The sequence below is a fragment of the Aotus nancymaae genome, unplaced genomic scaffold, assembly GCF_030222135.1.
Source record: "Aotus nancymaae isolate 86718 unplaced genomic scaffold, 86718_ANA_hifiasm-v0.15.2.pri h1tg000064l_0, whole genome shotgun sequence".
Taxonomy (NCBI): Eukaryota; Metazoa; Chordata; class Mammalia; order Primates; family Aotidae; genus Aotus; species Aotus nancymaae.
The window spans coordinates 13244933-13262593 of NW_026988478.1; the positions used below are offsets into that span (position 1 = coordinate 13244933).

General features: G+C 41.3%; 1 protein-coding gene across 1 annotated transcript in view; it reads left to right on the plus strand.

Annotated features, from left to right (window-relative positions):
• The window catches only part of PRDM6 (PR/SET domain 6), a 118805-nt gene that overhangs the window by 22593 nt on the left and 78551 nt on the right, over positions 1-17661 (plus strand). Inside the window, exon 3 of the mRNA XM_012448332.2 lies at positions 6764-7071. Coding sequence (XP_012303755.2) covers positions 6764-7071 — 308 coding nt within the window. The remainder of the gene's footprint in view (positions 1-6763; positions 7072-17661) is intronic.

Here is a 17661-nt window from a genome sequence, read left to right on the forward strand (position 1 = left end):
AAGCTCCTATTAATTTATCATGTATAGATTTCCCTAGTTGTTCTTTTAGTTTTTTTTTTTTGTTTTTTTTGTTTTTTGCCATCTCTCTCCAAAAGAATTCTGTGAAGTGACCACTTAGCATTGCTTCATTTTGTCAGTTTGTACTTTAAAAGATAGGTATTGAGTTGTTTTCTCTTTTTCTTACAAGGCGAAATAAAAACGGGGGGGGGGCCTCCTTGTCCCTTCCCCTTAGTAAAGTAACTTTTTGCCTAAGATCAGTAATATATATCATTGCTCTATAAGAAAAGAACTTAGGAACACTAGTATTCACCTTGAAACTTTATTGGCCTCTATGGGAAATGTCACAGTGAAGGGGCTTGTAGCTCTCCTTCGTTCCAAAAGATTTTAAAACAGCAGAAACTGCCAGCTAGCCCGGGTGAGCTTTTCCAGTATATTACTAACTCCATATCAATTTACCCTGTGACTGAAGTACACTTTTGACCGAAGCTCTGAATGCTTTGCTACTGATGCTGCTGCTTTCTTTTCTTAAAAGTCAAGTGGTGCCTCCTGCTATATAATTGGGGGATGGGGCTCTTCCTTCCCCCACTAATATTACTGCCCTCATTTGCTGCTGGGCTGTCTGAGGCCTTTGATTTAGTCAGGCTCCATCGGAGTGGCCTCTTCCCGGGTTCTGGGAGCGGGTGCGTTGCCTGAGACCTTGTCACTTACTCTTGGAAAGTAGAGAAAGATAGTCACTGGGCGCACCTGGAGTTTCTGCGGAGCATCCCGGGTGTTCTCTTAGCAGAGCCAATTAGTTTTTCATACCTTTTTGTGAAGATAGGCCTTTTTAGGACCTGGGAGGGAGGCGGGAACTGAGCCACTTTAGGTGACTCGGCGGAGAGTTGGACCACCTAGCAACTTCCCCAGTTGGGGAAGGGGTGTCTGTCCCCTCGCGATTTACTGGAGCCCTCCAGCGCAGGGAACAGTGCCGGGAACAGCGCCGTTGGGAGAACGGTGTGGGAGCGGGGCTAGGGACTCCCTTTTCGGTAACGCCACGCTTTGGGTTTAGAGAGAGGGGCTGGGGAGAGAAAAGGAAGTCTGGGCCTAACACTCGTTTGTTGGGTTGCCTGCTAAGGGGTCAAGGAAAGAGATAAAGGAGGGCGAGTGTTTTCTGACCTTCCCTAATCCCTTCCTACCCAGGTGGAAAATACTGGTCTAGTTTGGGCAACCGCGAGCCCAGTGGTGCATCAGCAGGCTTTTCTTGCCTCGGAGGAACGGCCGCTGCGCCCCTTCCGCCCTGCGCCTCCGCGGAGAAAGACCAGCGAGCGCCTTAGATTTCAGACCTGGTCCGTCTGGGAGGGAGATTTGGCTTCAGTGCGTGGGCTTTTATGTTTCTTTCTTTCTCTCTCTCTGTCTCTCTCTCTCTCTCTCTGTCTCTCTCTCTCTCTCTCTCTCTCTCTCTCTCTCTCTCTCTCTCTCTCTCTTTCTCTCTCGTGTGTGTGTGTGTGTGTGTGTGTGTGTGCAGGCCAAGCCTCCTCCTGTAACACACATGATTTAACTATTTTACATCTTTCGTTATCTAGCGCCCTGAAACGGAACATAGAGCCATATATTAGATTGAGGTTAGAAGAGGTGGCGACTGTTTATTTAAGGTGATAAAATGGTCCATCAGCAGTAATCTCCATCGATATGTGCCACCAGGAGATGAAGGATGAGGGGACAAGCCACAATTAATTGCCCTATAGTTTTGTAGGAGAGAGTGGAGCCAGCCCAGACCCGCTTCGATCTCCTCTCGCGGCTCCTATTCATCATCTCCGCATTGTATATGGCAGCCTCGCAGGGGCAGGGGCCGGCGAGGTTTATCTCCGCGCAATATTCTCTCACCCTCACACACTGGCGCTTCCATTTAATTTATTAATACAGTCATCGGGAGACAAATAAGACCCACATTTTCTCCCTCCCTTCTTTCCCTCTTCCTTTTGTCTCTCTCTCTTGGTCCCAGGGCCCAGCCGGCGGCCAGGCGGGGCAGAGAACGCCCAGAGCTTCAGCGATTCGCCGGGAGCTTTAAACTCGCGTAGAGAGAGAGTTCCTGAGAGGATTCCCACGAGCTGGGCCGCCCCGCAGGGGTGCGACTGCAATCAATGGGCTCCTCTTGCCGCGGCCAGGCAAACCTGCCTCGCCTCTGGAGCTGCTTCTAGACCCGCTCCCGGGGCTTGGAAGACCCCTGCTGGGTAGAGGAGGAGGGCCGGGTTGGTGGCGGGGCGCAGTGGGGACTTCGGATCGTGGGTGGTGTCGGCGGCCACGCCTTGTGTTAGGAGAGAGCCTTCGCGGGCAAGGTCGAGGTGGGACGTCTGGGCGTCCCACCCCGCACATCACTCCCTTTCCGCCATTCCTTCTAGCCTACAGCTCGGGAAGGCAGTGCAGGGTGGCGGGGAGAGCAGGCTGGAGCCCCGGGGACGTGAACCCCCACGCGGGAGGTTCGGGCCGGAGTGCTCTTCCTGCCCGCCCTCTGCCTGGCTGCCCAGCCCCCACGCCCCTACCCGCCCGGGCGCACGCGGCACTGCCAGCAGGCGGCACTCCCGTGCGGGGATCGATGGGCGCCGGCCCCTCGGGTCTCGGCCTGCGGGACTGAGGGCCGCGACCTCGGCCGCGGTTGGGGAGGATTTCCTGCCCGATCAGGTAGTACCGCCCAGGCGGGGAAGCAGGCTTTTCATCTACTTCTCGGTTTTCTTTACACGGGGCAGGTGGGAGCCGAGGAAGGCCTCGGGGAAGCTTTGGGAAGTGAAGATGTGGCGTGGCGCGCACTCCCTGCGCGCCTACACTTGACTGTTGGCCTCTTCACACACCAAAAGCCCGGAAGCATTTTGTATCTCACCTTTCCTAGAACGAGAAATGAAATTCCAGAAAAGAAAACCATGGCCTGCTTTGCCCCCTTTGCCTTAAAATAGATACATTGTGAAGATCTGTTGCACTTTTAAAGACATTGAAACAATACAGAAGGATAGGAAATGAAGAGTGAAAGTCTGCTCTAAACTGCACTTGGCCTGGCCTTCTGAAGCCAGTAGGTGAACAAGTCTGTAACCTAATGACAGCATCTTCCTTTACTCAGAGAGCCTTAGACAGGAGCACTGACAGATTCATTCAAGATAGAAAAGGAACCATGGTCTCTTACATTACCTAATGCTAAAATGGCATTTCAAAGTCTGTTGCTTAGAGCATATGAAAGTAACTCTCACAAAAAATTCTTTATGAATAACAATTAAGAGCTTGTACAAAAACTCTTCTTCTGAGTTTAAGAGAAAGTATGAACATTTGCTTGCTTCCTTGTTAGAAACTTAAGTAGTTGTATTATGTATTGCTTGGCCTAGAATGCTCTGTGTGTGTGTGTGTGTGTGTGTGTGTGTGTGTGTAAAATATAATGACATACATTATATACATTTATACATAGTTTGGGCATATAGCTTGCTTCTCTTTCAAACCTTTTCATGTAGGCGTTTATGTCTAGAAAACACTGCTAGAATGTTTGTGTACTTGCATCATATTTGTCAACCCCAAGAAATGTTATTTGTGTTTAATATCCTCAAGCTACCCTGAGACTGAGACATAAAACGCAAATGTTTTCAGTTGTGAAGATTTTGTGTATTAAAAAATAACATTGGAATATAACATGTATCTTGATGGCAGTTGGTCTACTTTTCTGGCAAGATATTTTGAAGACTGGTGTGTGTGGATTAATTAAAGTGGATTGGCTTAGTCTAGCCTGCTGTGGACCTAACACACAGGTAGTCTTCTAGCTATTAGGAGAGCCTCCGTTTTTCACTCCTAATAGTTACTGTTGTTAGCTACTATTAAGTTTTTCAACACTTTATGGAGATAAATGAAACATTAGTTGGTGTTGCTGGCAGAGGAGGGGCAGAAGAGGGCTTTAGTTGAAGTTGAAGAGGGCTTTAGAGGACTTCTTGGAGAAAGGCTTTAGCCATAGTTTTATTATCATGCATTATAAATATTAAAAGTGTGCTTCTTGTCTATGGGGGTAGCAACTACAGTTGGTACCTAGGCTGATGTAGTTGATGGGATGATGTGTGTGGGGAAGCATGTTGGAAGTTGACAATCTCTGGTACAAGCTGCTAGGGGAATGAATGCTAAACACTCTTGCTTCTCACCATTTGCATCACTGAGTCAAGCAGAAAAAAAAATCAGTTAAGCAACTCCCTGGAGTGATTTATTTCTATTTCCATGGGCATATTGCCTTTGTTTATTGTCTTTTGCTTTTAGCTATTTTTTCAAAGGTGCTGAAAGGCCATCTCTGAAGTCAGACACTAACATTCAAAATTATAGACATTACTTAGGTATTTTCCTGTTCATTCTCTTACTTTAATGTCCAAAACCACCAGAGTGTGGAAAGGAGAGAAACCCCTGTAACTCAGTCATGCTACAGCAGTTTTCATGGCCCCCACAGAGTTACTTCAGTGAAATATTTCAATTCAATTGAGTCACGAGTTTGAATGTTAAATTCTCCCAGCTTTCATTAGTCTTTAACAAATCTCTGGGTTTAGAGGCTTTGGAGTTAGGCAGACATGACTGTGAATCCTTTCTCTGCCACCTTCCAATTTCTGGTTCTTAGTGGAGTTACGGTACTTGGGAATTGCTTTATCTGCAAAATGGGAACCATGATACTTAGATAATATGGTGGTTGTTGGTTCTAGACAGGTGTGTGACACATAGTATGCACTCTGTAATTATATTTATTGTCTTTCATGTCATTCCTAAAACGTCTTGAAGTTTTTATTTTCACAATCAATAAGCTTGAGAGGGTGTGTTAAGTGTGTGTTTCAGAGGGGTTGACGTATAGATAAGTGTGAGAATACTCCCATCCAGGCCCTGGGGTCAAAAGCAGAGTCTGGAAGAATTTTAACATTAGTTCGGTTGCTGGCAGAGGAGGGGCAGAAGAGGGCCTTTGTGCGAGGGAGGCCCAGCAGCATGGACACTTTTCTACTTTGGGAATCAGGTTGTTGCTTTCCATCTCAGAGGCCTGGGGCACTTCTGAGAAGCTTGGAGCCTTCATTCTTCCGGTTCTCCTGGGAGGTGTGGAGGAGTAGCTGCTGACTGAGGCGAAGGCTTAGCTGGCTAGAGCCCCCTCCAGTGAGACAGGATGCTTACATAGTCAGCCCTCCTTTGCTGTGAAGCAAATCGCAAAAGGAGGGTTCCCTTACCATGCTGGGTTGCGATTAGGTGTTCCTTACACAAAAGTTTCATCTTGGGCGTTTCGGCCATTTCAGCGCAGATAGGGCACACCCAGGGTGATCCACAGGGCCTGGCTGCGGCCAAGGCCAGAGGCAGGTGCACGAGTGCCCGAGGGCCACCCGCCTGGCGCTGGCGCATCCACCGGTGACCAGCTTTTACCGTGTCCGCCAGGCGGGACTCGCCAGGTGTCAGGCCCAGTGCCATAGGCCTGACACTTGCGCGGGGTCTCCGTGGCTCCTCAGGGAAGCTGGACCAAGGAGGCTGGGTCGCGACGGCAGGCGCCGAGGCCACCTTCTCTGGGCAGGCCCGCCGCGCTGAGGCGCAGACACAGCGGCTCCTCCAGGCCCATTAATAACCCGGAGGGCGCTGCGATCCGACAGCGCAGTCGCCGCAGGCTCTTTTTCCCGTAGCCGCCTGGCCCCTTCCCGCCCAGTTCGAGTGGAGGGATACTGGGCGCCCACTACCGCCCGACCCGGAGGGTGGGGGTCCCCTCGCGGGCAGGCTGCTCTGGGGAGTGTCGGAGAGAGACAGCTTCATCAGAAGCTTCACCCAGTGTATGTAGCACAACAGAATCGCATTTATCCTGGGTAACAGCCATCCATTGGGGCAGGAGTTGGGGCCTTCTCCATCTAGCCATTATGCTGATAATTAAATTTGCTATTCATTTTTTGAGGCGTCTAAGAAGAGCGTGCACACCAAACCCTCCAGAACAGCACCTTCGCCCCACCTGTCCCTGCCTGGCTGGACTGCCTGGAGGGAGAACTGACTGGGCACTTGAGGGACCCCAGTGCAGGCATGCCCTTGGAGTCCTGGGGCTGCGGCTCGGACTCCACCGGGCTGCAGGCGTGCTCTGCCTCGTCCCGCAGGCGTTTGGGACACAGTCGAGGAAGCCTCTCAGTCCCTGGGTCTAAGGGAGTGCGAGTAGCGCCCGCGCCAGACTGGTTGCCCCCCTGTCTGGCGATTTTAAATCGTCTCCTGTGTAATTGTAAAAAGAGGAAAGCTAAATACACAGGCGACCATTATAGATAGAATCTCTTCCAGATAGCAGATTAGGCAAGAGACGGGCTTTTTTCGTAATACGAGGATAAACACACCCTGAAACTCGAGATAGAAACTTCAGGAGTGGGCGAGAGGGTCAGAAGGAACGACAGGCAGAAGGAAAGAGGGAGAGAAAGAGAGACAGAGACAGAAGGAGAGATGCAGAGACTGAAACAGGAAGGAGAAGCCTGGAGCTGTGGGTTCCGTGGAGAGGGACAGCGCAGATGCTATCTGCACCCAGATCCGAAGGCTTTTTGGGGAGCCTAGAGTCCGTACCCGGTACCAGGCAGATCTGGATGCGGCGAATTCCAAGGGAGCGGCGCGGGTTCTCTTCTCCTCCTGCTCTGAGTCGCTTCGGTGCTCCCAGGGCAGAACCTTCCTCGAAGGTGGCTTACCCGGGCGGGTGGTGATGCTGTTGTCTTGGGAGTTTACCCAAAGGTGGGCCGCTCAGAGGGGCCGGACTAACCCGCTCCCTTCCCTTCCTCCTTCTCGTCTTCCGCAGGTTGCGACATGTGCGCTGACAACCGCAACGGCGAGTGCCCGATGCACGGGCCACTGCACTCGCTGCGCCGGCTCGTGGGCACCAGCAGTGCTGCGGCCGCCGCGCCCCCGCCGGAACTGCCGGAGTGGCTGCGGGACTTGCCTCGCGAGGTGTGCCTCTGCACCAGCACCGTGCCTGGCCTGGCCTACGGCATCTGCGCGGCGCAGAGGATCCAACAGGGCACCTGGATTGGACCCTTCCAAGGCGTGCTTCTGCCGCCAGAGAAGGTGCAGGCGGGCGCCGTGAGGAACACGCAGCATCTCTGGGAGGTAAGTGGCCCGTTGCACAGCGCCTCGCCACGGAGCAGGAGCCTTGGCCGGCAGGGAGCCTGGCCTTTAGCAGGGGCAACTGCGAAGTGAGCCTCCCTTGGCCCCCGGAGGGTGGCGGAGAATAGATTTCTCTGGTCCTGTAGATGCCCAGTGTCTGAAGCACCTGCAGTAAGGAGGCTGACAGAGCTGGAGCTGACGCATTAGCAACCCAGCCAGGGAAACAGAGCCAACAGGTGTCTGAAGTCAGAGTCACCTTAACCTGCCTCAGTTTCAGCTGGAATGGATTTGACAGTTGGTCTCTCTGAATTTTGAGAAAAAGAGAAAACAGCTGAAGAGATGGAGCAGAGGAGGGTGGGCATTAGAAGGTGAGCTGGGTGACCTTTATGTCCCATTCCAAGCGCTTCTAGTGTGTTTCTGTGTAGTGAGTAGAAAGGAACAGAAGCAAAGAGGAGAGGAAGGAGAGGCTGGCCCCTTTTCTCAGGTAAAATCAATTTTGTCAGTGATGAACCTGAGAGATTACATGTTTCACAATTTTCAAAGGGCCCAAAGTAAGTCAATTATATTGGGAATTAGAAATCACAAATTCTGTTGCTTCTCTGAAGAACGGAAATTATGTAATCTTCATCAGGATGGAAAATCAAAACATGAGAACACTCTGAGCACTGTGGTGTAACCCAATTGAGGATAATATTTTAATGGCACAATCTTACCTGAAGCAATTATTTTAAAATAACCTATTTGAAAAACGTCAGCCTGAGATTTCTCCCCAAACGTCATGGTGGATTATTGAGGTTCACTCCCGAAGAGATAGATGCTTATCATTAGGTAACCCTCTACCAATCTTAGCCACCTCCACCCATGGAAAGTTGCTTAAGTAATACAAGATGCCAGAAGTCATACCCTTAAGCAATATGTAAATCTGACTAACTAGGCAGGTGGTATAATAAAATGGGACTAGCTAGAAAATAAAGTTTCTTAAATGGCAGGGGCCAAGTTGACAGGAACCCCTGGGGTCCATTAATGGGTCATTTCTGCAAGAGTTTGCCTCTTGTACTTGGCTCGCTGGCCTGTCAAGATGGTCTTTTTCACTGTGAGCTGCCTTATATTCACTAAATAAAACTCATGGGAATCATTAATCCACTAAAATTTTTGATGAGCGCCCACTCTGGCCAGCACTATATTAGGCCTTGGAGAAACTGTGTGAAAAACAGATCTGGTATCCAGAACCTTCCTGTGACTATTGGGGATGGGGTCCTGAGGCCTGTGTCTGCAAAGCCTCTTTTGTTGGAGGAGGAGCTCAGTGTATGAGTCCATGGCCCAGCAGCCCAAAATGAGGACATGGCGGCCAATGAGCTATCTACATTGTAGTTATCTGCTGGAGTGCCCTGGCTCAAAGCATCTGGTTTTGAAACATTTTGGTTTTTGTTTCTGACTAATTAGTTGTAACCTCCAATGTGGTTTAAAGTTTATAAAACAGTTCTAGGTACTTTTCATGTTTCAGTGGTGTTATTAGGAACTCTATTATAATATAGTTTAAAATCCACCAATATTTTTCTAAAGGAAATTATACAGCAATTGTTCAATGGTACAAATTTACTGTACCAGAGAATGTTAAAACTGAACACTATTATATTGCCCTTTGATGCCTATCTATTTTTAGAGTGCCAGGGGACAAAGTCAGAAATATAAAAAAACAAAAAAACAAAAAACAAAAAACCTCATAGTTCATTCTGGGTTTCCCCCTCCCCCCAGGAGGCTTTGAATGATTAGGATGCTGGCAGGTGGCCAGTACACATACAGACTATAATAATGTATATCAGCACTGAGAACTAGAGAACTTCTCTTTTCTACCTTTCCTTGGACTTGATGAAGTTAAAATCTTGTAGTAAAGAGACTAGGGAATTTAATCAGTGTTTTTCTTTTTCTTGATACTTCAGTAGATATAAAGCCAATTTTACCTATTGTTCAGGGCATGTGAGTTGAGTGTGCTGGGGTGGTTGTTAGAGTTGGTTCTGTGTTAGAAAAAAGACTTGCTGGGTGTATGCTTGGATGATCTATAGGGCCCAATTTTTAAATTCAGGACATAATCTTTTTTTTTTTTTTTTTTATCTGTAACAAACAGTTAGAATGATACGTTTAAGGAATTGAAGGGATATTAAAACTTTGGCCATGCAAAATGTATCAGTCTGCTGGAAGATCATGTGAAATGTGATGAACTGGGGCCAGGTAACTTAGTGCCAATGGCCAATGTCCATTTGTAAAATAAAATACTTACTTTATAAAATAGGTTGCAGATTTTTATTAGCCTAATGATTTTCAACATATGAGGTATGAGTTTTTAAAAAATTTTTAAGCATTATGATTTATTTTTATGAAACATGACTGTTTGAATTGTTACATTTATAATACAAGATTCCAAATGTTACATTGTTCCTTAAATTTTAGTTCTTTCTTTCAAAGCTAAATTTTATTCTGAAATTTTAAAAAGTCATCATATTATTTATATTAGAATCAGCAAGTAGAATACATTGCAGATCTGTAGGAAGTGTCTGGCAATAATTGTTTAATGACTCATGCAATAATTATCCATTTCACAAACTTATTCTTTTAGATGTCTTCCAGAATACCAAGTCAACATAAAGTGTATTTGAAAAAAATTAAAAGGAGTTGAATCATGACTATTTTATTTTAAAAGGCAACTGTAATCATTTCTCTTCCTCACATTTTTTCAAATCATTTGCTGATGAAGAAACGTCTTTATATTTCAAGTTCAATACTCAGGTCCTGATGTATCTTACCACAATTACTTATCTTTATTTCAGTACAATAAATGGATTGCTAATCTTTTCCCGTCACTGTTTCCAAGTAGATGATGGATTTTTGTTTCAGTTTACAGTTCATTGTTTTTAGTATGGTTGTACTTTATTATATACATGAAAGCTTATTACAGAAGCAATCAGATTCACCTTAGTTACTCCTTTTATTTAATCATTAAAAGCTCTGTTTTCTTTGTAGAGAAATGACTTTTTGATATTTAATACACATCAGCCATGGAGAGCTTGTTTGGTTTGTAAGCCTGCAATCATTCTTTTTAGTTAATATTTTCTTTGTGTATAATCCTAGTTCTTCAAAATACAGCAATTTAAAGAAAGTTAAATATCATTTCATTACATTCAATATGTTTTGACTCTTCTGGATGTTTATGGGAAATTCCAAGAAAGTTTTTTTTTTGTATTGTTTTATTTTGTTTTGTTTTTGCTATAAGACAAGGTAATTTTTTATTTTTTATCGTTTAAGAAGATTACAAGTGAAAAACCAAATCATTAGTCATTTATTTTTGCCAGTTTCTTTTAGAATCAGAATTTTAATATGTTTTTTGAACAATAATAAATTCAGACACTTTAAAACAAAACGTTACAGGGTACGTTAGACAATCACTTGCCTTGGTTATATATATTTATTCCAAGACTTGGATGCATGATACATTTCTAGCTATTTGAACATAGTATGAAGAAAAATCTTTCTCAATGTTTTCCAAAGAAAACAGAATCTTTCTCAGCATTTAGGTCTTATTGATGAGAATGAGATAATTTTATCCTAATGTGTTTTCTAACAAAGAAGTGAAAAGGCACATTTGATTCCAACATTTATGAAAACATTATCTCAATTATTAATGTGCCCCCATTCCCTTGAGATAAATTAATCTAGTTGCACATGGTTTCCTCTTTCTGCTTAACATCAGAATTTAATATGACTGGACCTGAGGAATGTACCCAGTGTATACTTAAAATTCTACTGGAATAAAATACGGAAGTTTAAAATAAAGTTACAGTTTAAGATAGGCTAGAATTACTCGGGCCTTTCAACTCAATGTCTGACTTGACAAGAAATTATAGCAAGAATGACAAAATAAATTGCGCTTATTTTCACCCTAGAAAAATTATCCTGCTAATTGAAATAATGTAGTGACTCGTTAGGATTACAGTTAAGATATTAGAAAGGGCTTTAATTCTACAGAACCTGTCTTCTGTTTGCCTGAGTAAATTTGAGCGTCTCGTTTTCATTTGTACTATATGGAAACCTTCATTATTTTTCTTCAGAAAATCAAGGGGGATAACATAATGTGAGCCTTTTTGGGGTTTGGTTTTGTGCCATAATATTTTAGATTTAATAAGAGTTTTGCTATTAAGCAAATGGTCTATTTTTCATTGTTACTGTTTAGCGTAGGTCAAGAGATATTAATGAAAACCAATATTAAAAATATATTACACATTGCTAAATGTTTATATTTCAAAACCATTGTAGGTTGTTGGTTCTAGAAGAAAATGAATTGATTTCATATTTTAAATCTATTATATATGTTTCTATAAGTGACTCAATTTCATATACACAGTACTGTACCCATTTGTATGTATTTAGATGTTGAAAAAATATTTTAAATTAATCACTTTCAATTAAATAACAATCATTTAAAATTTGTCCCAGTGATAGTACTCTAATTACATACTCCATATTCTGCTTTATAGACTTTGGCTCATTTGGGCATGATTCACCAAAACACTAGGGAATAGAATTATGTGGCTGTTGCAGTTATATTGAAGTAAAAATTGTGTTTTCCAGCAATTTATCATTTAATATAGTAGCCTGCCTGTAACTTTGGTTTTGAATATGTCAAATTTGTGAAATTCAAATAATTTATCCTTAAAAATAAGCCATAGTAATGTTACTGTTATGTTTTAAATTATGCAGAGTAACAGCTGGTGCATCTCTCTGGCTTTGCCTCATTTGATTTGAGGATGTCTTTTATAGTGGTGCCCATTTGATAGAGTGTGAGCATTTTGTAGTTTTACATATACTGTAAAACCATCTGCCGCCTCTTGGAATGGTTTCCAGCATTGTGTTAAAAGTCAAAACTTCATACTTTAAGTTGCTTTGAAAATGTCCATTTAAAGTTCTGGTCCTTTTGGTTTATGTATGCTGCTGTATAGTGCCACCCTTGGTTTTCTAAGTCCAAAAATAATTCTGCTTTAAAAAAATTTTAACAGCCATTTGGACAGTCTCACATCAGTGAAGTTTAATCCCGACATGCATATGACACTACAGTGCTTTAGCTGCAATTACTTTGTAAAGACTGATGAGTTCCACATCCACAGGATTGTTTTTCTCATTAGTTCAGTTTATCTGTTTTTACAAATTGCTTCTTTTATTGATAGCATTTTGTCAATATGAAGAAAACAATTTACAAATATTTACTGGTCTGTAACTGTATATTTTCTTACACCATGTAATTTTTCTTCTTTTCCCACACTGACTTAAAAGTAAGGTTTAAAAAGAGAAATCAGAATCTCAGAGGTTAGTGGGTAAATGAAACCTGCTCTCCCCAGTCACTGCCTGGCAGCAAGTGATCTGATAGAAATGTCATATAATAACACTGATCCCAAGAAGCCTGCAGGGGAACCTTCTTATTTCACTGTGTAAATTAAAGCAGTTTTAATTTGAGAATATCTATTGTATTACCCAGAAATCACTTAAAGTTGTAGTATAATATGAATTAAAAATTGTTGTGATTGAATATGAAAAACTGCATATTACTCAGCTGGGGAATATGCCTACAATATCAAAGTTCTCTCTTCTCAGAAGATAGATTTAATACACTGGTAGTGTGGGAAAAACCATTTGCTATTCTAAAGAACCCTATGTGTAGAACAACTATGAGCCTGTCTCCTTCGTTCTTTTTCTTTCATTCCTTTTTAGAATCATATATACTCCAAGATTTCATTGTTCAGACATTCCTTGTATATTTACACAAGAAATACAGACTTCGGCATAAGTGCTTAGCATAAAAGCCAGAGAAGCAAGAGCAGAATATACTTTTCCTTATAAGCATTTGCCACCTCACTCAGATAAGTTACAGAATTCCATTATCCAAATTGTTACACATGTGTGACAGAGGTTGACCTTTCGTCATGTCAATCCTTTTTGTGTAGGCCCCAGGCTCCAGCCTAATGGCTCAAACCCTGATTTACTCACTGTAATAAGGGCAGGAGGTCGAGCAATTGTCAGGCTGCCTGTTCGTACTCTTCTTGGAGCCTGGTTGAAGGCTGTTAACACAAAGCTTTTCAAAGTGAATTTACAACCAGCACCACTGACAGAGGCCAATCAGTGCACCATAAATGTCAGGTTAGTGAGATTGAGCAGTAAGTAAAGTACTGACAGCACACTATTGGCTGGAATCAATTGGCCAAGGTTTAACTGAGAAGAGCAATCTATGTGTGGTGGGCTTAGGGAAAGAGCTAAATGTGTAGCCTGAATTTCCAGGTAGACTCCATAGATTTACCAGTTAGTGGGAGCATAAACGTTGGGACATCACATGTTTGCTTCAGCGCATCCAGCATCATCCATGTCGATGTGATGCAAGATCTGGGAGCTCAGAGTGGCCAGGCTTGCTGACTCTGAGGCTTGGTGGTAAAAAATGGCACCACATTAGACAGACAAAAAGGAGAGATAGAGGACAACTACAATGGTATGAGGCTGTCAAAACTGGCGGACACATCCAGTGCATTACAGTTCAGTGAAAGGTAATTTGTTCAAAATCCTAAACTGTTAACAGGGATTTCCACAAACATGCAGACACAAATAAGCCTGCTCTTTTGCTCTTCCAAAGGCTTAGCAGTGCAAAACTTTCATGGAAGTCACTAATGAGTGATTATGGGTTGAGGGTCTGAATATCCATGAGGTGTGGTTTCCCCACCAGAAGGAATGTTTTTATCATTTTGTGTAATGACAGCCTGGACAACAATTCATTTAGCTTTGAAGGCATCAGCATTAAAATAGAGGAATCCATTAAAATGCTGTATGCAAGGATTTATAAATTAGGCAATTTCCTTGATTATTGCAATCATTTACAAAATTGATTGTTCCAGTGTGGTATAGACAGATTTCAGCAATGATCATTGACAACAAGCACATTCTCTGATATCTATAGCTGCTGGTCACTAAACCAGGTCGCTATTCCCCTACCCTGTTGTTCTTGGTCTCAAGGTCAGGTGGACTTTTCAAGGAATCTTGCAATTATGAAATTTCATTTGTCTTCAGAGGAGACCCACCTAGGCTGGGAGAGCAGGTGCAGATTGTTTTAAAGGTTGCATCATTGTTTTTGGACTTGAATCATAATTTTGGGGGAGGGTATTGATAATACTGATATGCTTCAGTTCAGTAGCACAGATTTTGATATGATGCCAATTTAAAAGGAAATAATTTTTGCAAATTGCAGCTGTAAATATTTGATTGAAGATCTAAAAGTCAATAATGTGTTTTATTTGTTGGTCCTTAGAGTTCTAATTATCCAATAGATACATTGTGGAATTACTGGATTTTAGGTCAATTAATTCTGGAAGGCATAATAAAGACATTGTTACAAGTGTGAAATGCTCAAAATGCTGCAGGTTTTCCTATACAGGAACATACACACAACAAGTTCACTTGGTGCTCAATCACTAACCACAAACCACAGAGTTGCTTTTATTCCTGAAATAACAGAAATGGGTATGCCAAATGTATCTGCAGGGCTCTTTCCAATGAAAGCTATCCATGTGGTTTATGCTTAGTACAAAATAACTGACTTTGAGACATTTGTTTTTAATCATCCTTTTGTTTTTAATCATCCTTTTCTCCCTTTAAAACTTTAACACGAACTGGGGCTTGTAAAATAATAACACTTTAGAAAATTGTTTAACATAGTGTTGGGAAAACAAACGATTTTTGTTCTGATTTTTGTCCTGTTTGTAAATACATAGTAATTTGATCTCAAGGTAGTTCTTTGTTTAAAATGGGAAATGCTATATTTCAGGACGTCCAGTGGTTTGGTGGCACCTTGCCTTTATTTGCTATTGTTGCCTGAGTCAGAAGTTCATTTTCATTTTTAGTTAGTTGTAAAACTGACTACTTAGAAATTTAGCAAAAAGGTAGTATTTTCATTCAGTGTCTAGATATTACTGCCTCATTTTTAATTAAATCTTTTTCATAGTATTTCTGGTTTCTATTAAGACTTAAAAGCTGCGTGGTTAGTTCTGACTTGGGTGAACTGTGATGAGGTACTCAGGATAACACATGCTTTTCCCAGTGCCCCTGTACATTTATTCAATAAACCAAAATCTGCAGCATGCAACTGTGAAATAATGATATGAGATTCAGCCCATTTTATTAAAATGAACAGTGTTTTTCACTCTCTGTGGTCATTTTAAATTAAAGCTGCCTCAGATAATGAAGTGTCTTCTATAGAAACATTCAGTGTAATCTACTTCAATAGAAACTTCTTAAGTGCTTTTTAATTAGAACCAAATTAAATGTAATCAAGTCATGTTTTCAGTGTCTTGTAAAGCACCAAGAACTAAATATTGTTAGCACACCTGGGAATATTGACATTTATCACAAAAGTAACAGCATTAAATTATGAGATAACCATATATACTTCAAAATGATAGCTCCTAAATACATTCATAGAATACAATGCTTTTGGAACCTGTTGTGTTTGTCCCAAACTAATATTAAAATTAACTATGATATAAAAATACACAAATAGTTTCTGGAGATGAGAGTCCTGAAAAATATTGGGTTACTAAGGAAAGCACTTAATTTCCATTTATTTCAATTAATTGCAATGTAAAATTTGACCCAGATAATCCACGAAGTGGAAAATCTCAAAATGAAGCTTAAAAATCATGGAAATGAATATTTATATTACAAATAATTATTGTGCTGATCAGAAATTCAAACTCTATAAGGGTATAAAGCAGTGGTAACCATTGTTGACAGTTCTCATAATGAGATTTTAAGAGCTGATTATGTGATATAATATACATTTATTTCATTGAGTCACAGTTTTGGTTAAAGGTATTTTCATTAACTCCTTGATACTTCAAAACATCTTGGAAATTGCAACCAATGGTGCTATTTTCATAGGGTTCCAGCAAATGTTTAAATTTGGCTCACCCATGAATAGATTTTATCTAGTCTTATCCTCTCCACTCCATATTTTTTTGGTGGGAAATTTTATTAACAGTCCACAGACCCTTCTGATATTTTAAAAACACTTCTACTAGTGTTTTCATGTATTTTATAGCATGTGTCTTTAATAAAAACAAAACCTTTCTGGGGTCTATGAGGAGATTATAATGGTCCTCAGAAGAGGGAGGAGAAAATTTCTGTTTCCTTTTTATACATGAAGGTGTTAACAAAAAAAAGGACCAAGTCTCTTTGAAATGCTTTTTAAAGTCGGAGACGTTAGTTTATCTAGTTGTGGTAGGTAAGATATTAGTGAAACAACTTAATTTCTTTATACCTCTTTTTTCCCACGGAGAGTAATATTGAATAGTTATGTAAATTACAGAGAAAATGTTTATGGTTTTTGTGCAACAATTGAGATTTCTCCCCATTTTTCAGTTGGATTTTAATAGTAAACTTTGTAGTGGACTCTGCACATAGATATAAAGAATATCATTATTTGATCAAACAAAAAATTGTATATATTAATAGTAGACCATGATACATCATTTGGATTTAATTACTAAAAATCAAGTGTAAGTAATATTTCAATGTAAATTTATTTAGCAATGCTTACAAATAAAAAACAATAATGTACTAAAGGGATACCATGCAACATGGATGTCAAAAAACTCCATTGGACGGCTCTCATTTTTAAAATTGTATTTTTAATGGAGGGCAACAAGGATGACTACAAATGTTGGCACATTTATATTTCCTAACTGTACATGATTTCAGTAAGTAAAATGCAAACTGAAAATCCTCACAACAAAGAACCATCTTGCAAGATGAAAATGTGAGAATTGCTTAGTAACATCCAGAAAAGTCGTAAGGAAGCCCTAACATGTGAAGGCTTTTTGACCACGGACCTCAAATCAGGAGTAATTCATTAGGTATGTTTGACACTGGATATTGAATTCTGAATAGCAGATCATCTCAGTGTCCAGCGTATTGTGACTTGTCCATAAATATTAAATGACAACAAATCAACATAGTGGCATATTTGCCACTGTCCATAAAAATGTGTGTGCAGCCATATGTGTACCTGTGAATGCAGACATAACAGTATATCATGCAAATCCTGAATATGTGTCACTGTTGACCCCCTGAAAAGCAAGAATTCCAAGTGACACTCTGCAGTTAAAAATTTTAGATGAAAAAATAAACATAGATGTCAAAACATGTCATAAGAACAAAACTTTTAACTAAAATTAATGTTTTTCTTAATATATATTTATTTAATATTAATCATTTCTATTGTAGTCCCTAGAGTTTTTACTTTTATGGCAACCTAAGCAGGGGTGATCTTCAAAATATGTCATAACCATTCCAGCTTAGACCCTGACCCATAATCCCAGATGCCCACAGTAATACCTGTGCTCCATGACCTGCATATCAGCTCTGAATCTAGGATAGCTGGCTAAACTTCAGCAAAGCTATTCAATAAATTAACAGTAAAAATAATAATATATATTATGTGTAGGGTTTTAGATTTGCAAGATGAAAAAGTTCTGGAGGTTGCTGCATAACAATATGAACAGACTTAAC